Source organism: Lemur catta, chromosome 1, assembly GCF_020740605.2.
Source record: "Lemur catta isolate mLemCat1 chromosome 1, mLemCat1.pri, whole genome shotgun sequence".
NCBI classification, from domain to species: Eukaryota; Metazoa; Chordata; class Mammalia; order Primates; family Lemuridae; genus Lemur; species Lemur catta.
Genome location: NC_059128.1, coordinates 82,783,823 through 82,806,441, shown reverse-complemented (window position 1 = coordinate 82,806,441; position 22,619 = coordinate 82,783,823). Strand labels below are relative to the sequence as shown.

Sequence of the window (22,619 nt, the reverse complement as noted above, 5' to 3'; positions counted from 1 at the left end):
CATGATGTCTCTCTTAGGTGGGTGGCTTTGCAGGTATAGGCACAAGGGGATAGGCTTTGCAGTCAAAGAAAGCTATGTTCAAATTTTAGCACTGTATGTTCTTGGCGCGGTTGCCTGTTCTCTAAGATACTTCTTTCTGGGTTACCATTCATAATGTAGTATTCTGCGTTGTGAACCGGGAGTGCTATTTACATGCAATATGAACCCTACGGGATTGTGCCAAACAGTACTGGTACAGAATCAGACTCAATGAGCTTTTCTGAGGATCAAATGATGTAATAAATGGAAAGTACCTGGCACAGTGTTTGGTGCAAGTTTGATGCTCAAAGAATCTCTCTGAAATTGGTGAGAACGGGAGGTGATAAAATTGTTAAAAGTTGAGATAAGCAGCTGAGAAAGATGGGTGACATTTAACATCGTGGAAAGATCATAATCTGTGAAAGATTTCAAGGAACTTCTCAACTTGATATAAATTTATGGTTTGGTCAGGTAGTTTGAAAAGTGGTTCAGTGATACTTCTATGTGTCTTATAAACAAATGCAAACACTTAAATTGTGGAAAGTCATTCTACATTTGTACAAATAACTGAATATAACCCCATTAATTTCTGCCAAGTCTTATAAAATTAAATGACAAAATTTGAAAGATATATTTTCTGACTTCAAAAGTGCTAAACTATTTGAAATATTTGTTTCAGCTAATTCCAGAAATCTCCTCCTTGACCTGGTTTACCACCATTGTGCCTTTGGTCCTGGTGATAACTATGACAGCTGTCAAAGATGCCACAGATGACTTTGTGAGTATTTGTTCTTGAGCATTCTTGGGGTCTCAATATCAGTTCTGGCTTCTCAGAAACAGAAAATGGAAATCCATTTGAAATTTTGGATGAAGTTCTTTTGGGCAATACCATATTAACTCTTTTGTTGTTTGTTTGATGAATAATATAGGTGTAATAGGACTAGAGCCTATTTAAAAGCAAGAGGACTTCAATAACTAGATTTACTCTCTCATTTTATAGATGAGGAAACTAAAGTCCATAAAGAGATGGCAATTTACTAATGATCATAAAAAAAATTCATGAATGACCAGAATTAGAATATAATCCACATTTACCCAGGGAGGTATTATTTATCTGTTATCATATGTCTTTGTCTAAGTGTTGGGAATTGGCAATTATTAGGCACACATATTCTGCTCATTCTACCAGAGTTACAAAATCAGATAGCTTCAAAAGTCAGGGAACTAATGTAAATAAGTGAGATATAAGACAATAGAGAGTTTTGAAGTCTGCATAATCCATGGTAGGTCATTCCCATTCAAAGATTTAAAACATACTTTCTGGAAAACATTCTAAATCTAGACAAATTATATTCTCACCCTGGGTAATTGCATGTGCCCCAGCCTCACTGTCTATATGTCAGTGACTTAACCTGTTCACGTTCCTATTCCAGGCCTCTCTTCTGAGCTCATAACCATATTCTATATTGTCTATTTTTAACCTATTTGTGTTAAAGTGGGTTTCTTGTACACAGCATATATATATTTTTAAAAATATGTGGGTAATATTTTTAAAATTTATACTTGATACATAATAATTATACATATATATGGGGTACAGTGTTACGTATCAATGCATGTATACATTGTATAATGAACAAATTAGGGTAATTACCATATCCATCACTTTAAACATTTATCATTTCTTTGTAGTGATAACATCCAAAATCTTCTTTTTCAGCTATCTTGAAATATGCACTACATTATTATTTGCTATAGTCACCCTACTGTATAATAGAATACCAGGCCTTATTCTTCCTGTCCAACTGTAACTTTGTACTTGTTGACCAACCTCTCCCATTCCCACCCCCTCAACACTCCCCGGCATCTGGTAACCACCATTCTACTATCTACTTTTGTGAAATCAACTTTTTAGATTCAATATATGAACGAGATCATACAGTGTTTATCTCTGTATGCCTGGCTTATTTCACTTAACTAAATGTCCTTCAGGTTCATCCATGTTGATGCACATGACAAAATTTCATTCTGTTTAATGGCTGAATAATATTCTATTGTGTGTGTGTGTGTGTGTGTGTGTGTGTGTGTGTGTGTGTATATATATATATATATATATATATATATATATATACACTGCTTTTTCTTTATCCATTCATCTGTAGATAGGCATTTAGGGTGATCTGAAAATATCTGCCTTTTAATTGTAGCATTTAACCCATTTATGTTTAATTAGATTATCATTATGATTAGGTTTAAATCTATCATCTTGTTGTTGCTTTATATATGCCCTATCAGTTTTTGTTCTAATTTTTTGCCTACCTTCAGATTAATTGAATATTTTTTGATTCCATTTTTTCTTTATCATTTACTGTTCATTAAAATAGACAGTTTGTTTCATGGTTGTTTTAGACTTATCATAATCTACCTGGAGCAGTCTGGCTTTAGAGCACTGGCTCTTATTTATGACACCCTTCTTTGCTAACCTATGTGGGGGCAACAAAAATGAAACATAGAAAGAAACTAAATTTTTTTTTAAAAGCTGAAGATCTAATAGGGGAGATGGGACATGCACATGAATAACAATAATGAGGTAAAAATGTTATAAAAGTCATAAAAAAGTGCCTTCATTTATTGTGGGAGGAAGATACCCTTCAATGGCTGGGTTGGAAGTAAAGGTGGAATGTGTGAAAGAGACTTAGGGAAGGCTGTGTGGAGAAAGTGGAAACTCAGCCCTGTTACGAGTGGTGAGTATGGGAAAGAGAGATGGGAAGATTTGTCCGTATCAAATTGGTTCTTGTGATGTGACCTCATAGTTTTATGTATAATTTTTTGATAGATCAGCAGTTTGATGTATCATTATAAAACTGCATACACACATATGTTTGTCATCATATATCATGTTTTATAGGATATAGAGGTCATAACTCTCTTCACTCTTAATGAAATGCCTAACCTATTTTATGGTGCACAGTGTGACTATAACTTTTGAGGCTGGATTTTTTTAAAATTTCAAAACAATCTCAGGGTACAAGTGTTTTTTGTTACATGGATGGATTGTATCATGCTCAAGTCAGGGCTTTCAGTGTACCTGTCACCAGACTAGTGTACATTGTATCCTCAAAATAGATTTTTATCCTTCACCTTTCCCCACACTCCCGCTTCTTAGTTTTTCAATGTCTATTGTACCACTTTATGACCAGATGTATCCCTCGTTTAGCTCCCACTTATAAATGAGAGCATATGGTATTAATTTTTCCATTTCTAGATATTTTACTTAAGATACTTGTCTCCAGTTCCATCCAAGTTGCTGCAAAAGAGATTATTTCATTCTTTTTGATGGCTGAGTAGTACACCATGGTATCCATATATACCACATTTTCTTTATCCACCCATCAGTGGATGGGTATTTAGGTTGATATCTTTGCAGTTGTGAATTGTGCTGCAATAAACATTTGGGTTTTTATAAAATTACTTCTTTTCATTTGGTAGAAATCCAGTATTAGGATTGCTGGATCAAATGGTGGGTCTACCTTTAGTTGTTTGAGTTTACATTCCCACCAACATGTATAAATATTCCATTTTCACCACATCCATGTCCACATCTATTGTTTTTTGACTTTTTAACAATGGCCATTTTGACATGGGTAAGGTGATATTTCATTGTGGTTTTAATTTGCATTTCTTTGATAATTAGTGATGTTCTGCATTTATTCATGTTTTTTTGCCATTTGTCTATTTTCTTTTGAAAAACATCTGTTCATATCTTTTGCCTACTTTTTGATGGGATTGTTTTTTTCTTGCTGATTTGTTCCAGTTTTTTGTAGATTCTGGATATTAGCCCTTTGTCACATGTATAATTTGTGAATACTTTCTCCTATTCTATAGATTGTCTATTTACTCTGTTGATTATTTCCTTTGCTGTGCAGAAACTTTTAAATTTAAGTATCTCATTTATTTATTTTGTTGTTGCTATATTTGCTTTTGGGATCTTAGTCATAAATTCTTTGCCTAGGCCAGTGTCCAGAAGAATTTTTCCTATGTTTTCTCCTAGAATTTTTATGGTTTCAGGTCTTATGTGTAAGTCTTTAATCCATCTTGAGTTAATTTTTACATATGGTGAGAGAAAGGGATTCAGTTTCATTCTTCTGCATGTGGCTATCCAGTTTTCACAGCAGCTTTCACAGCACAACACCTTTCTCCAGTGTATGTTTTTGTCTCCTTTGTTGAAAATCAGTTGGTCATAGCTTCATGGCTTTATTTCTGGGTTCTCTATTCTGTTCCATTGGTCTGTGTATCTACTTTCATACCAGTACCATGCTGTTTTGGTTACTATTGCCTTGTAGTATAATTTAAAGTTATGAGGAATATTGGTCTGTAGTTTTTTTTTTTTTTTTTTTTTTTATCGTGTCCTTTCCTGGCTTTGGTATCAGGGTGATACTGGGTTCATAGAATGAGTTAGAGAGGATTCTCTCCTTCTGGATGTTATGGAACAGTTTCAGTAGGATAGATGCCAGTTCTTTTTTGTAGGTCTGGTAGAATTTGGCTGTGAATCTATCTGGTCTGGGGCTTTTATTTTTGGGAGAATTTTTTATTATTTTTTCAATCTTGCTACTCATTATCGATCTGTTCAGGGTTTTTGTTTATTCCTGTTTGAAGCTTGGGAGGTTATGTGTTTCCAAGAACTCATCCATTCCTCTAGATTTTCTACTTTATGTATATAGAGGTTTTCATCATAGTCACGAATGATATTTTATATATTTGTGGTATTAGTTGTGATTATCTCCTTTTTTATTTCTGTTTGAGCTTATTTAAATCCTTTCTTTTCTATTTCTCGTTAATCTAGCTAGTGGTCTATCGATTTTATTTATCTTTTCAAAGAACCAAATTTTGTTTTGTTGATCCTTTGTATTATTTTTTTTTTGTTTCCATTTCATTTAGTTCTGCTCTGAGCTTTATTACTTCTTTTTTCTGCTAGCTTTCAGTTTGGTTTATTCTTCTTTTTCTAGCTCCTTGAGATGTAACCTTAGGTTATTAATTCGTAATCTTGCTATCTTTTTGATGTAGACATTAAAGCTACGAACTTCCTTCTTAGCACTGCTTTTTCTGTATCCCAGAGATTTTGGTAGCTTATGTCATCTTTGTCATTCAATTTGAAAAATCTTTTGATTTCCATTTTAATTTTGTCATTGACTCAAGGATCACTCAGCAGCAGGTTGTTTAATTTCCATGTATTTTTGTAGTTTTGAGAGTTCCTCTTAAAATTGATTTTTAATTTTATTCCACTGTAGTCTGAGAAGATACATGGTATGATATTATTTTCTGAATTTGCTGAGACTTGTTTTGTGGCCTAACATATGATCTATCTTGGACAACATCCCATGTACTGGTGAAAATAATGTTTATTCTGCAGTTTTTGGATAGAATGTTCTATGACTGTCTGTTAGGTCCATTTGTTCTAGAGTCCTGATTAAGTCCAGTGTTTCATTTTTGATTTTCTACCTTGATCATCTGTCTAATTCTGTCAGTGGGTTGTTGAAGTCCTTGGCTATTAGGATGTTGTTTATTTCTTTGCTTAGATCTAGTACAATTTGTTTTATGAATCTGGGAGCTCCTGTGTTAGGTGTAAATATATATGGGATTGTTATATCTTCTTGATGGTCATTATATAATGACCATCTTTGTCTTTTTTTTTTGTTGCCCGGGCTAGAGTGCTGTGGCATCATCTTAGCTCACAGCAACCTCAATCAAACTCCTGGACTCGAGCAATCCTCCTGCCTCAGCCTCCCAAGTAGCTGGGACTACAGGCATGCGCCACCATGCCTGGCTAATTTTTTCTATATGTATTTTTAGCTGTCCATATAATTTCTTTCTATTTTTAGTAGAGACAGGGTCTCACTCTTGCTCAGGCTGGTCTTGAATTCCTGACCTCGAGCTATCCTCTCGCCTTGGCCTCCCAGAGTGCTAGGATTACAGGCGTGAGCCACTGTGCCTGGCCCATCTTTGTCTTTTTATACCATTGTTGATTTAAAATCTTTTTTATCTCTTATGACAATAGCTACTTTGCTCACTTTTGGTTTCCATTTGTGTATAATATTTTTTCCATCCTTTTGCTTTGAGTCTATGAAAATCTTTTTGAGTTAAATGGGTTTCTTGAGACAGCATATATTTGGGTTTTTTTTTTAAAAAAATGCATTCAATCAATCTGTATCTTTTAAGTGGAGCATTAAGATTGTTTTCACTTTGGTAGCCTTCTGTTGCTTCTCTGTTGATTCCCAATGCTTTCTTTTAGATGACTAATCTGAAGGTGAACACCCACTCCCCAGTTTCGATCCTCTCTGTGAGAGCAGCTTATACAGGCTGCTTCTAGTCTGCCATCCTGGCCCCCTCTCTCCAAGGCTGGATTTTTAACAAACACATAGGACCCATTTATGTGGATGAATAATATCACATTAAAGTGGTGAGCTTGGGATATTACTGTACTCCACCCATTCCTGTGAAGTTACCATTGCTCAAGGTACTTTGGGAGCTCCTCTTACAGAATTGTCTTTATGGTCCGTGTACAAGATACTAAAGAAAGCCAGTCTCATGACTTCATGTTCACCCAGCTTTGGAAACAAATGCTATTTCTCATCCCATTCAAAAACTTTATTAGCCAGACCTGTTTTCTGCTCTTGTATATTTCCAAACATAAGACGTCCTATTATGTCTTTTCAAAGGATATGGATCTCCATTCTCAAAGGTTAGAGGACATTCCAAAGAATGGGTTATGAGCTCCAAAGGTAATTCTAGGAAAGGAAATTTTAGCAATCATTTGAACAATGGCATCTTTGGAGTAAATGTGTGGTTTTTCTATGTTATTGGATCTTTCAGGGACATTGAACTCATTTAGATGCATGAGTTCCTTTATTTTGGCCTTAAGGGATTTATTCATTATAGTCACATTTCACAGAAGAGTAAAATGGTAGAGTAGAAAGAACATGAGCTTTGGAGAAAGACCCCCTACCCTACCATGTACTAGCAGTGTGACATGAGGCAAACCACTTAATTTCTTCGAAACTTGGCTTTTCTGTATAACATGGCCAATGATGTCAGCACTGTTGGGAGGACAGAATGAGATGATATGTGTAAAGCTCCAGGCACAGAGCCTGGCCCACAGTGCATACACAATGAATGCTAGCTCTCTGCTCCTTTCCTGTCCTGGGGCAGTTCCCCTCTAAGACTGCATATTTATTTCCAGAGTAGAAATTGTCAAGAAGAGTCATCTTGGGCCTGATACTAACATTTCTAGTCCTTTTAGACTCCATTTGCTCCAATAACCAGACCCCTTGGCAAAGTCTGAGCAGAAATGGAGATAGTCCCATCTTGAGGCCCAGAGAGTGAGCTGCTCAGCTTTCAGGGGATGAGTTCATTGGTATTTTTCCATGATGCTCAGCTAGAAAATTTAGGGGACTATTTTCAGGTTAGATACAAATGTGACTAAACACAAAGTCTCCTTTTGATTCTATTAATACTACAGTTAATGCTTGAATATGCTTTTATTTTTGTGATGATATGTGCCAGTTTAATAACTGCACATCTTGATCAGTTAGGGTCTTGGCAGGAAATAGATGTCACACTGAAATGGGGAAGATTGGAGAGTTTGATAATGACGATACCATTTAGAGAGGATGTGGGCAGGGAAAATCACCTACGTTAGCAACACGGATGGCAATACTACTTCTAGGCCTGAAGAAACAAAGGAAGGAAGCAGTTATCAGACCTGGGACCACAGTTGAGGGCTGTTTTCAGGAGCTGGGGCTATCTGTAGAGGAAGCAGCTATTGCTAACGCAGCTCGAAGAAAGCCAGGGAATAAATATCCTCCTTTCACTCCCTCTGGCCCTCAGTCTTCTGCCAGTACCACCTATTGGCCAAACCCAACCAGAAGCCAGAGGGCAAGGACCATGCGGGCCAGCTTCCCATGGCACAGGGCAGAGTGGAGAGGGAGAGGGTGTAGATATGAAGGAACAAACAGAGAACATTCGGCAACCCTACCAAATCCTGCACTCAGATAAAATAATGTTTCCATTTCTGTTGTTCTACCGGTAGGAAGAAGTATGCATGTTAGTAGGTAAGCTGACTTAATTTACTCCTCTACCAACATTATAAACTATTTTCATGTTAACAAAGGCTAAATAGCATTGTTTTCTTATTTTGACTGGCAACATCCATTAATTTTCACCTGCCATTCTGAGTAATTATATGTACTAGGCATAACATAATAGAAAGATTGGGATGGGTTTGGGAAGGATGTAGAAAAGAGAAGGGCTGGTTGAGGCATTATATATATTGTGATGTTGACACAAAATTTTGAATTTAAAAAAAGAAAAAGAACTGATGATGATTAAAGTCTATAAAATTGAAGTTTCATGTCTCCTGATACTACTCTCTATTCATCTATGCATTAGGCTAATTTGGTGAAACAACTTTGTCTCTCTTATAGCCTATTAATATTGGTATTATTGTATTATTGTACTATTGTCTCTGTATTACCTGTGTCTCTATTTTAGCCTATTGCTCTCTGATCTTGACAATTCACACAGCAAGACTTACCTGAATGGTTGCTAATTTATGAGTCTTGTAGAGTGTTCATAATATTTGGATTCTTCCAAGCATCAGATGTTTGCATTACTGGAGTATACAATAAGTAATAAGATCACTTTGGCATAAAACACAAATCCATACCAAATGTGGTTCAGGATGGCATTCTGATTTTTGTTTAAATGCTCAATATTTCATAAGAACATTGTTAACAATTAGAACTTCTGGAGAATACAAATACATGCTGTTACAAGTAACTTCTTGACCTCAAAGAAATCCATAAAACAGAATGAATGATGTTCTAATGAAGTATTGAGCACATATGTGAGAGAAATGGAAGCCCCCTTTCCTTGTTTTTTTTTTTTTTTTTTCCTGAGACAGAGTCTTGCTCTATTGCCCAGGCTAGAATGCCGTGGTGTCAGCCTAGCTCACAGCAACCTCAAACTCCTAGGCTCAAGCAATCCTTCTGCCTCAGCCTCCCGAGTAGCTGGGACTACAGGCATGCACCACCATGCCTGGCTAATTTTTTCTATATATTTGTTTAGTTGTCCAGCTAATTTCTTTCTATTTTTAGTAGAGGCAGGGTCTTGCTCTTGCTCAGGCTGGTCTCGAACTCCTGACCTCGAACGATCCTCCCACCTCGGCCTCCCAAAGTGCTAGGATTACAGGCGTGAGCTACCACGCCTGGCCCCCATTCCTTATTAAAGACATCAATATTAATGTATGGTTTTCTGTGGGACTATGTGGTACAGATCATAATATCTTCTTAGAAGCAACTAAACATGTATGGGGATTGGAAGAGCATGCTGCTAGACTTGTTCCATTGGTGATACTCAGAATGAGGTTTAGTGAGAAGAGTCTTGATTTAGATTTAGAATACAGTATCTTTGACCAATGACAATATTGACCAACAGATGAACTCAAAGTATTTCCAGTGTTCTTATTTGGGCTGTCAAAGTATGATTTAATATATTTTCTCACAAACACTTTGATTTTTCAGTTTCGTCACAAGAGTGATAATCAAGTGAATAATCGGCAGTCTGAAGTGCTCATCGATGGCAAGTAAGAGATACATTCTTTGGGTTATTCTTAAGATTTCTGGGACATAATAACAGGTCTTTATAATTAGTGGCTTTCTCTTTTAATTTGATGTATGTTTTCCTTTCCTCTTTAATTTTTTAAAAATTAAAGTGTAATTTCATTTTATCTTCATAGCTCTTTTTTTTTTTAATATTTAGCAGTTGTTTGTGCTACCCACTAAACTTCTACTTCAAGTTCCTTTGGAGTGTCTTTCAGGGAACACAGGCATATATTTGTCACTTTTCATTTCTACATCAAATGCTGTTTAGAGTCAGCACACATGCGGTGTTTTGTATGTGGTAAATATTTCATGAGTGTTTGAATTATTTAATTTGGTAATTTCTGGGGAAGACTGCTAGAGAGACTTCTGACACATTGCTGTATCAAGTGATAGTGATAAGAATTTTGTATTCAGTGGATAGCTGAATGTACCATAATACAAATTTTTCATTGGTTTTATATTCATCCATCAATAAAGAAATATTTGTGGGAACAGTACTAGAATAAAAAATGCTTTAAATACATGCATTCACACACCAAGAACAGCAAAAACACCTCCAGAAAACAGCAGAAGTAAATTTCAAGACTTCTTCCTGTTGTTTCTTATTCTCTTTCTCTCTGTCCCTTTTTCTGCTAATGATAATATGTGGCAAAATAAATTTGTAACAATGTACTTCAGTCTGGCAGTCAATATATCAGCTAGTGATTTTGAATCATTTTGATATACTTAAGAATGTAATTTTTAAAGAGAAAACCGTAAAATGAATTAATCATGTGTGAAGGAAAATGCTAAAGATACCAAAAGGGGTTAGGCAGCCTAGACAATGAATGGTAGATTCCTTTGTGTGTTCCTGGCAGAAGGTCTTGGACTTGGGGTGTTCGTGCTAGGGCAGGAGCCATGGCTTGTCCTGGAGCGGGTGAGGCATAGTCAGCTTTGAGGGAGATCCCAGAGGGGAATGGGGTGGGATAACATACCAATCGGGAAACTTGGGCCCATGTAAATGATCCCTGTGTGACTGGGCAATTAATTTTCCTTCTGGGCTTCAGGTGCCCCTTCTGTGTGCAGAAGCAAGGAAGATGGGCAGCTACATTCAGATTCAACACATATTTATTGATCAACTACCATGTGTGGGCCCCAGTGCTCCCCTATTTAACTCTCATAAAATCCCAAGGTGTGGGTAATAGTGCCCTCTGTTTGTCTTAAAGAAATTAACAGTTATGTGCCTGTCATTTTTTTTATTGTGGCAAAAAAACGTATAACAAAATTTACCTTCTTAACCATTTTTGCATGTCCAGTACAGTATTAGCATATGCATATTGTTGTGTGACAGATCTTTTTCTCTTGCAAAACCGAAACTCTGTACCCATTGAACAACTCCCCTCTTCCCTGCCTCTGGCAGCCACCATTTTACTTTCTGTTTCTAAGAGTTTGACTGCTTTAGATACCTCATATAAGTGAATCAAGCAGTATTTATTTTTTTTGTGACTGAGTGCCCCCATTTTAAAAATGAGGAGCCGGGCGAGGTGGCTCACGCCTGTAATCCTAGCCCTCTGGGAGGCTGAGGCGAGTGGATCGCTCGAGGTCAGGAGTTCGAGACCAGCCTGAGCGAGACCCCATCTCTACTAAAAATAGAAATAAAAATTATCTGGACAACTAAAAATATATAGAGAAAAAATTAGCCGGGCATGGTGGCGCATGCCTGTAGTCCCAGCCACTCAGGAGGCTGAGGCAGTAGGATTGCTTAAGCCCAGGAGTTTGAGGTTGCTGTGAGCTAGGCTGACGTCATGGCACTCACTCTAGCCTGGGCAACAAAGTGAAACTCTGTCTCAAAATAAAATAAAATAAATAAAAAAATAAAAATGAGGAGATGAAGGCCCAGAAAGGGATGACTCCCCAGGGTTCCATGGCAAGTAAAAGCCTACGTTAGAGTTCTTCTGTCCACTCATGATGCAATGTGTAAGTGTGGGCTTGGTGTTCTGATCATGTCTTCACTATTTTTTGTTTGAAGTGCTTTGTGTAGATTTATATAAATATAAACATTGTATATATATATAGTTTATATGTAATATACATAGGTAGATAAACATATATGTCTATACTTTCAGTGCCTGGAGCATTATTCGTCTATGTTCTTAGCATTGTGAAAGCTGTATTGCTGAATATTGTAAACCTAAGCCACAAAATTATTATTGAAATAAAACCCTTCCCTTCGGCTGGGTGCGGTGGCTCACGCCTGTAATCCTAGCACTCTGGGAGGTGGAGGCGGGTGGATCGTTTGAGCTCAGGAGTTTGAGACCAGCTCTGAGCAAGAGTGAGACCCCGTCTTTACTAAAAAAGAAAAAAAAAAAAGGAAAGAAATTAGATGGATAACTAAAAATATACATAGAAAAAATTAGTCGGGCATGGAGGCACATGCCTGTAGTCCCAGCCACTGGGGAGGCTGAGGCAGGTGGATTGCTTGAGCCAAGGAGTTTGAGGTTGCTATGAGCTAGGCTGACGCCACGACCCTCTAGCCTAGGCAACAGAGTGAGACACTTTGTCTCAAAAATAAATAAATAAATAAATAAAAATAAAACTCTTCCTTTTCAACTATACTCTTTTGATTTTCTTATTCTATTCTTTTCAAATCAGGATGAATCTTCTGCATCTGCAAACAGTCATAATATGTGAAAGTGCTTAAGAAATGGGTGTTGTATTTAGTCTTTGATAAAATCTTTTGATGACTTTTGTTTTAAAGCTAAGCAGGGGTGGCATGATTCCATATTGTAGGGATTAACATGACTACTGTATTGTGCACATTCTCAGCCTTAGGCTACAAAATACTGTTTGCTGACTAAGTCTGTTAACACATTACATACTTAAATGTTTTGTAAGAGAACATTTCCTCAAGTCATGCTAACTATCCTTGGCCACTAATGGAGCAACTGGGCAGGTGAGGACAAGTGAGAGGGACTCTGAAAGTTTCTGCAGAGGTCACTCAATCATACGCTCTTCAACTTGGGCATCACATTAGAATCACTTGGGGGAGTTAAAAAAAACAACGATGTTCCACCCACATCCCAGAGCAATTAAATGAGTGTGTCTTGAAGGTGAGGGCCTGATGTTTCTTGACATTTCCAAGATGAGTCTAAAGTGCAGGCAGTGTTGAGAACCTCTAACTGAAGCCCTCTCTTTACCCACATCTATCTCTCTATGCTTATATCTCTCTAATTTTAAAAGATACCCAAGAAAAAGAACTTCATTTATTATATTTTAAAATGGCAAGCATAGTTTTTCATGTAATAACTATCCTTGTAACGGAATAATTCTGTAATGCAATTTACATTTTTTTGTAGTAGGGCTCATATTTTTTAGTCAAACACTTGGCCAATCAAGAATTACTTTGCCGTGTTTTCTTTCCTTCAGAAATTCAAGTTTTGTTTTTTCCCATTTCATCTTTTATTTCTTTCCTAATTGCATGTATTGTTCTCAATGCAGAATCATTTGCTGACTCACATATGTATACAACTTCCAATTTTTGTTGTTTTATCCCATCAAAATTTCTAGTGATGTGGATTTTCAAGGTGAAAAGGAATGTAGAGACCCTCTGCTACCTAATTAGGTAGCCGCTAGCCACGTGTGGCTCCCGAGTGCCTGAAATGTGCCTGGTCCAAGTTGAGATGCGTTATAAGTGTAAAGTATACACCAGATTTTGAAAACTTTAGTACTGAAAAAAAGAATGTAAGGTATCTTATTCATGATTTTTTATATTGATTCCATTTTGAAATTACAATATTTTGTATACATTAAATTAAATAGAATATATTATTAAAACCAAGGTTACCTTTTTTTAAAGACTTTTTTTGAATGTGGCTACTGGAAAATTTAAAATTACATATTTGTGGCTGGCATTCTATTTCTTTTTCTTTCTTTCTTTCTTTGTTAGAGACAGGGTCTCACTATGTTGCCCAGGCTGGCTTCAAGTGATCCTCCCACCTCAGCCTCCTGAGTAGCTGGGATTACAGGTGCATGCCACCATGCCTGGCTTATTTCTATTGGACAACACTGCTGTCTATAATATCTTTAGTTACAGGTGAGACAACTGAGCAGAGAGGAAAATGAACTCTGTACTATGAGCCTGGCCTCCCGATGATCAGCCCAGGTTTCTCTGTTCATTATTCCAAGCTGCTAGCATCTGTGGTTTGCATCACTATTAACATGTGGAGTCAGCAGCACTTTTTCTTAATGTTTTTACTTCTCTAACATCTTTTTATTTTCTTTCTTTCTTTCTTTTTTTTTTTTTTGAGGCAGAGTCTTGCTCTGTCACCCTGGGTAGAGTGCAGTGGCATCATCATAGCTCACTGCAACCTCAAACTCCTGGGCTCAAGCGATCCTCCTGCCTCAGCCTCCTGAGTACCTGGAACTACAGGCACACGCCACAATGCCTGGCTAATGTTTCTATTTTTAGTAGAGATGGGGTCTTGCTCTTGTTCAGGTTGGTTTCGAGCTCCTGAGCTCAAGCAATCCTCCTGCCTTGGCCTCCCAGAGTGCTAGGATTACAGGTGTGAGCTACTGCGCCTGGCACCTCTGACATCTTCTGAACTTAAACTTTTGCATTAGACCAATCTGAAATCAGATGCTCCAGTGGAGTTACCCTTCTTCATTCAGTCAGGATGTTTCCCTGACTCCTCTGGATTTCAAAGGGCACTTGACCGTCAGCTTTTTGTGCAGCACATTCCACTTTATACTTTCTCAAGCGTTGGTAAATTGCCTAAATCTCCCACACTCTCACAGACCTGTTCCCATCAACCTCATTCATTTTTCTTTTGAAAACCATGTGTATTATGAGGAGCAGTAGGGGCTTTCTTTTAATACTGCAGAGTATTGTCTCTGCACCATTCAAGTCCAGTATTCCTAGATGCTACACAATTATGTGAACAAATATACTATTTCAATAGGAGTAACTTTTCTCTTTGTTTAATTGAGTTTTCCAGTTTGACTGAGTGATGACTCCCATTGGATATTAGGATTTAAAATTTTGTGTCATTTTTTCTGTAGTATATTTTTTCTATTGTAAAAGCAGCATATATTCGTTAAGAGAAATTTGGAAAATAAGAAAAAGTAGAAGGAGAAAATAACATCCATTCTTCCACTATCCAAAAGCAATTATTGTTACTATTTTTTTGTATTTTCCATGTCTTTTTTTATATGCCAAGATTTCTTATAATCATGTATATTTTTAACCTCTTACTTTACATCATATTCCATTTCCATCTTTATACACATAATTTTTCAAGGCTGCATAGCATTCCCTTGAGTGCGTGTCTCATAATTCATGTAACCATTTCACTATTGTTTGATGTTTAATCTGTTTGCAATTTTAAAATATAATTTCTTGATCTTTCTAAATTGATAGTTATCCTTTTCCATGACTGTTTTTTGTGACATTTATAAACTCACCTAGGATGATTACATAAACCCATTATTTCCTATATTAAGTAACTACAGCTTGAAGCATTATTGCTCAGTCTACTGACAACAATCTTCATCAGAGCATCCAGGACTCAAGTGTGAGCAGGGCCAGGTTGGGTGTATTGACCGAACCCTGGGAGCTTTAGTTCCATCAAATATGCGGGTTTCCTCAGGGGGTGACTGGCAGAACACTACCACCAAGTTTATCTTTTCTTAATCATAGTACAAGATGAAAAAACCCTCCAAAATGTTCTGCTTCAAAAAATATATTAGTGACACATGTAACTAATACCCAAACATCAATAATAAACACCTTACCCAGAAAGGGAGTAGGGTGGGGTTTATATGTGGCATTGCCTTCTGCTGGATTTTTTCCAAAATGTCTGTTTTGGGTAAGAGTGAATTCTTCTTCTTCTTAAATACATTCCTTTTCTATTTGAGCACCTGCAATAAAAAATACCAAAATTCGGTGAACTTAGTGTGTCTACTGCTGACACACATTTAGTATGGCTGTGTGCATCTTATGCATCTTGTAAGTGGGTGAGTTCTGTTGAGCACACAGGAAAACTGATGTAGCCTTTATTGAGTTATCTTGTCTCAGCTGTGGGCTTGCAATTGGAGTGGAGACTTCTGTGGTTAAACACAAGACAGAGGACCAACTGCCTGGGTCTTTTATCTCCAGCCCACCCAGATTACTTAGAGATTATGATGGTACCATTGGGTCTAGGAGACAGCTGTTTAGGGTCTAAGAGACCTACATATTTGAAAGGAAAATTTGAGAAAAAAAATCTTGATTCTTTTTTTAAAACAATATTATTAATAACAAAACAAACTTTTATAGGTGTGAGTAATAAATGATGCCCACAACAGTGAGTTGAAGAGCAAGCTAACAAGAGTAGTGTCAGTGCTTTTTGAACTCAGTGAAAGTGGTTTAAAAATTAATTTTTAACTCACAGTGAAATTGTTTCAAAAATGGTTTTGTCTTCAATAAATTAATTTCAGCTTCTTAAGTCTTGGATTTGTCATTTCTTGGGCAGTTTTTCTTTGTCAGCTTTGCAGGTATAAGGGTCCATTTGCCAATGTACTGATTTCTGTATGTGAGCCATGACGTTGTTATAGTTTTCATAAATGATTTTCCATTGTAATCAATTACTATATCGTGTGGATACAATTTTTAAAGGGTTGAATTTCTAAATGATGACTATTTTCCCAAATGAAGTGCATCCTGAAATAACAGGAAATTATAACACTTTCAAAACCCTGCACATGGGGTATTCAGTGGCATCTCCTAATTTCTTTTTAAAGTTTATGTAACCCAGATATTAGGAGTTCCCTTTTCTCCACTTAAAGCACCTTCAAAAAGCCCTCTCACATAAAAGCCTTAGAGAGCCAGGCAGACTTGACTGCAGAGTTTGTGGGAGAGATCACCGAGGAGGTTTATTTCCCACATACCCCTTAGCAAGGAAGGTGAAATCCCATTTAACATCTTTTTTCACCAGACTTCTCCTCCTCTGTTGCTGGCCTTTTAAATCTCTCCTTCCCCCATTCAGTTCTCAGTGTAGTTGGCTTCAATCTTCTCTCTCTCAATATCTGGGGCCCCTCAAGTTTATCTCTTCTTTATTACTCAAAGTAGTGTGATTCTTCTTCAGCTCTGAACTCAAGCCCATTGCAGCTAATCACCTGCACAGCCAAACAGCAGGCTCTTCTGTACCCGGGACCCACTCATCTTAGCTGACATGGAAGTGAAAAATACACCAAGTTCTACGTAACATTTAAGCCTCCATTCTCGCTTTTGTTAAAAAAAAAAAAAAAAGGTTTATGCATCCTTTCTTAGCTGTTATAGGGAAGAGATCCAGAATTTCTTCTGGAAAAAAACCAAACTCAAACCTAAACCGTAAAACTTTGGAGATGTTAGAACATTGACGTTAAAAATGTAAAGTCTTCTTAGGATCTTAAAGTCTGAAAACTATCAAAGTATTATAGTGAATGAATTTGGTTTTGATCACTGCTCAAAGATTGTCTATACCAAACCAAACCAATGTTTTAACAGCTTTTTTTGATTAACTACTTATCCCATGTCAACTTTTCCTCAGGACCATTTTGCTTTAGAATCCCTGAGGTAATCTCGATGGGTTAATTTCTTCCATGCATTTTAAATTGATACGGGATCTGTTTGTTGTGGGTAGAAAATCAAGAAAACTTGAAAGAGTATAAACAAAATATAGAAATCACTCTCGACTTCACTACCTGGATCAGAATAAACTATAGTTGATTTGTGGATGCATTTTATGGCTCCCTTCTTCTCCATTTTTGCCTTTTCCTCTTCTTTTTCTCTCTACTTCGCTACACAATATTCATTTTAAAAATAATTGAGATTTTACTATATCGTACTGTCCGGGTTGAATGGTGCAAAGATATGTCCACAGGAACCTGTGAATGTGACCTTATTTGGAAAAAGAGTCTTTGCAGATGTAATGAAGTTGGAGCTCTTGAGATAAGATCATCCTGGATCAGGGTGGGCCCTAGACCCAACCACAGGTGTCTTTTAAGAGAATAGAAGAGAAGAGGAGACACAGAAGAGATGGTGACTGTGCAGATGGCAGCAGAAATTGCAGTTACATAGCCCCAGACCAGAGAACGCTTCAGGCTACCAGAAGCTGGGAGAGAGGCATGGAACGGATTCTCCCTTAGAGTCTCCAGAGCTATCACAGCCTTGCTGACACCTTGATTTTGAACTTCTCGTCTCTAAAACTGCAAGAGAATAAAGTTCTGCTGTTTTAAGCCACACAGTTTGTGGTAATGTTATAGCAGCCCTAGGAAAGTATACTCACTTGTTTTTAGTTTTTGCTTGAGAGGCTCTATGTTTGTTTGTTCTTTCACTCAGTAGACATTTATTAAATGCCTACTATGTGTCTGGCAGAATGCTATATGCTGGGGATACAGAGTTAAATCAGATACAATTTCTTCCTCTAATGTAATACAATTGTACATACATGGTACATAACAGATTTATTTCTAGACTTGCCATGATACTCTCACATTTTGTTGTTTTTACTCCCAGGTAAGGCACATGAGCAAAATGATGAATTTTACCAGGAATGTGTAGCTTGCAAAAGTTCTTGTCAGTACATAGGTGTAGATAGAACAATGCCAGGTCGTGGAAAGCTTTGGTAGGATTTGGAGCCTGGCTCGCAGTGGGGCTCTGAAGCTGTCACCCAGGGGGATGTTGAGCCACCTTTAAACTTGAGAATCTTCTCAAAAACTGAGATTATTTCTTTATTCTATGTTAGGAAATATTCTAATTCTCTCTCCTTATTGATCTTTGGCAAGGATTAGATGTTCCACACTAGAAGGAAAAAGAAAAGATAGAGTCAGATAGCATAGAAAGTAAGAGAAATGATCTCTAGATTAGATTTAAAGACTAAATCTTGGGAAGTTTTGGGGCTGTGAAAAATTATATTGTCAGCAACACATGGAAAGAAGACTTTGGCAGTAGCATTGTGGAAGAGTTACTGGAGATGAGGAAGAAAGAGAACGTATAATTGAGAGTGATGCTGAACATTGTAGAAGGAAGGGAATGTGCTCTACTGATGTAGAAAGAGTAGATTTTAAAGATGTGCAGAAAGTTGATAGTATTTTCTAATAGAGAATGCAGTATGTCCTCACTTAACATCGCTGTATAGCAGGTCCTCGAATAACGTTGCTTCGTTCAAAGTCATTTCATTATAACAGTATGAGAAAAATGGGGAACACGTAGACAAATAAAAAGACTATTATTTTATAGTGATAGGTGCCAGGACAAAAGGAACCTTGTGGTTCTCCAAGTGCACACACATGGGAAGACCCTAACACAAGTTTTGGGAGGCTGGTGGCAGGGATATCATCGTCTCAGAATAACTCTTGAAAGAATTGTCCCCAGCAAAGATCAGCCATGGAAGAGCTAATTGAATGGTGGGATGAGTGGGCAGGGCAAGCAGCGGAGAACCAGGGAGGAGGCCAGGCCACAGAGGATGACGAGGCCCTCACAGGCTTATTGCAGAGGAAGGCCAAGAACATGCTGGATGAAAAGTATGGACAGATGAACTAGCATAAATCCATCCTCTCCCATCCCTCTCCCATCTCTCCAACTATGTGCTCTGGTGAGATGTGGTCGGCCAGAGTGCTGTCTTCATATGCAGACTGCTCCCTATAAACTGTTGGCAACGCAGCATTGGGAACCTCTGTTGTCTTTCAGTCCCACGAGGCAGGAGGGTGTTGGGGCAAGCCCACTAGCCTGGTTTCAGCAGGCTGGGGTCTGGTCCTGGCTCTGTCACTAATTGGCTATGTGAGTGAGGACCAAGGACCTCAGCTTTGTCTTCTATAAAACAAAGGGGTTGGTTACCAGCCATTTTCAAACCTTACTTTTTCCAATCGGCAGAACCCCTTAGGAATGAAATCTCACGTGGAAACCCAGTATGTAGAACAGATACACTATTGTTGCTCAAGATGAAATTGGGGTAGGGGACCCAGAGCAGATGTCCTCAGCTGCCCTCTCTCGCATCGTGGTAGCCTCTGAGGGGCCTCCACGAACATCACTGGACTGAATAGTGCTTTCTCCAAATGAGGTGTAAGACTGCCTGGATCTGAACCACCCCAGGTACAGATTTATGAGCTCTTTCCCAGACCTCCTGAACCAAAATTTCTGGGTCTGTGACCTAGGACTATTTTTAATAAGCACCTCATGAGATCCTCATGTACATCGAAGTTTGAGTGCCATTGGGCCAGATGTTTCAAGGTTCCTTCTTGGCCCTTAAATACTGTGACTTTGTAATCCTCTTCAGCTTTGGCATGATGGTGAGGAGCCAGAAAAGGGAAATCTGTGACTCTACAGGGCAGAAAGATTCAACAGAAAATGGCGGGTTGGAAGTGGAAGGGAGGATATGATGGTAATAGCAATAGAGGTGATAGTGGGAGAGGAGAGTCGCGTATAAGACAGCAAGTTATAAACGGATTAGGGAAAGAAGAGCAGCTTTACCATAAGATCTTCCAACAGTGAAGACGTTGTATTCCAGATGGAAGAAATTATAGCAGAAGGCGTCAGGACACAATTCAGAGCATGAGGCTGCCAGAGTCAACACCTCGACCAGAGATTTCCCCAACTCCTGCACTCATCTTTATCCTGGCACTGTATCACAGCACGTAGAGTCATAATCATCTTCTTGCCTTTCATTTATTTGTTAATATTTATTTAGTACTTACTGTGTGCCAGGCACCTGGTTAGGTTCTGGGAATGCAGGTGAACCCAGATAGACACGTTCCCTACAATCGTGGAGCTTAATGTCTGGTGGAGGAGGTAGATTTAATAGTCATGCTAAGCAGTGTTTAATTACAAATCAAGGCAAGTGCCACTGAGGGCAAGAATACGGGTCTTAGGAAAGGTTTCTTTCTGTGTGTGTGTGCAAGTAGGTAGGATTGGCAGAGGCGAGGTGAGGTGAGACGAGGCCGCTTAGGAAGGAGTTCTTTGGGGAAGCAGTATATTTGAGCAGAGAACTTAATGATGACTAGGAGTTAACTGGGCAAAGGTGGTGGTGGAACGATGGGATGGGAAGGAGAATTCCAGATAGAGGGAACAGCATGTGCAAAGGCCCTGTGGAGGGAGAGCAGGAGGATGGTGATTATGAGGGACTGAGTAGCAGAAGCCCACAGAATAAGGCTGAGAGAAGAGCAGGGGGAGACAGGGCTGGAAAAGCCATCAGAGGCCAGACCCTGCAGGGCCTTGAAGTCCACATTAGGAGTATGGGTCTTTTTCCTAAGAACAGAGAGAATATACAGAAGGATTTGTTTTTGGGAAATCTCATGCCTGTTGCATGGGGAGAAGCCAAGGCACAGGGCCCAGGGGAGATGTGGGAGAGGGTGGTTGCCCTATTGCTCTACTTGTCTGTCTGTTCTTATTACTGCACTTGAGGCTGAGACAATCTCTGTATTCCTGTCACCAGCTGAATAGTGTCCAGCACACAGCTGATACTCAACGATTATATTATGGGTGATGAGCAAAATGCATTTAAGTGAATTAAATAAATCATTTGGAGGCAAAAGCAGGATATCTTTTCGGTTCCCTCCCTTCTTCCCTGCAGCTAATGTAGGGCAAAGGGAGTTGTCCCCATATTTCGTGCTCTATGCACATTTCTGTCTGCTGTCATTGCCACTTGAGAAGGTGGAGTCCTTGGATACCAAACTCAGCTTTAATCCTAGTGTTCTGTGTTTTTGGGAGTCTCTTTGGCACTGCTGGACCTTAACGTGCATGGGACAGTGTCTGACATTTAAAGAAAGGGAAAGGATTAAGTCCATCTGGGCTTCATTTCTGAATTAGCAGAGCTCAAGATAGGACTTGAGGCGATGCTTACTGTTTCACTCGCAGCTGTCCCCGGGTTGCAGCACGGTGGACAAACAGAAATGTGGGAACCTGGGCAGCCCTAGACACTTGCGGGGAGAAGCGGAGATGGGCTTGCTGGGGTCTGCGGCAGACGCTTCCGTCACAGCAGCCCTGGCTGACGAGTCCCGTTTGCCCAGCTGGCCTCATCTGGTTACCTTGCCTCTTTCCCAGCATTTGTGTTCTGACATGCTTTCCGCTTTACACTGCTAAATTTAAGGCTTCATTTTCAAATCAAATGCTCATCTGGCTGGCTGCCTGAGAAATCACATGTGGAGTGCTGGGAGTCCAAGGCAGGGGACGGTGCCCTTGCTTCTGGAGAGCAGGTCTGGAAACCATATGAACTGTAAATAGTTTTAAAACGTACCAAAAAAAAAATTAAAGCTTTCTGCCAAAAGGGGAGAGCCGAGGTTTTTTTCTTTCTAGACTCAGTTATTAAGTATCTGTTGGAAATTACCGACCTCTATCATACAGTCTGTTTACTCTGTCAGCCCAGGTTGGACCAATCGGACTTAACCCTCCTGAGAACTCAGCTCTGCAAACACTTGCTTTATTAGAAAATGCTTTTGGGTCATAGTACCACATGGTACTATGTGGTAGGTACATTATTTTAATGGAAATTTGCCTTCTTTTACTTAATACTTCCTTTGGAAACTCGAGTAATACAAATAGGTTAATAGTTTTTTAAAATAATAGAACCTAATTCTCCAGAAAGAGCAAGACAAATAAAACATGAGAAAAGGGACATGGCTGCCTTTATTCGCAGCCAATTGGGTACCTAATGCACATAATATCATTGCCCTCAGCATATGATCTTTTGTCTTGGTTGGGCTTTCTCGTTTTCACCTGATTCTTCATTATAAAAAGTAGTTTCGAAAGACATTTTTTTTTTTTGCCTTTGTTCTCAATTTTTGTGGGTGCTGAGGCCCAGAGATGCTGTCATACTTTCCATCCTGAGACTACTGGGGATACCCTTTCATACTGTTTTGGTGAATATCTTCAGATTCTTCTTCTTTTTTCTTTCTCTGTATTCTAACTTTTGTTTTCTCTGTATGTCTTTTCTCACTCTTGTAAGAATGAAC

The 22,619-nt window shown here is 38.5% G+C and overlaps 1 protein-coding gene across 6 annotated transcripts in view; it reads left to right on the top strand.

Annotated features, from left to right (window-relative positions):
- ATP8B4 (ATPase phospholipid transporting 8B4 (putative)) overlaps positions 1-22,619 on the top strand; it is a 216,460-nt gene that overhangs the window by 57,899 nt on the left and 135,942 nt on the right. For all 6 annotated transcript variants that reach the window (XM_045528911.1, XM_045528919.1, XM_045528900.1 and 3 more), the window contains 2 exons: positions 698-796; positions 9,597-9,658. In XM_045528911.1, coding sequence (XP_045384867.1) covers positions 698-796; positions 9,597-9,658 — 161 coding nt within the window. The remainder of the gene's footprint in view (positions 1-697; positions 797-9,596; positions 9,659-22,619) is intronic.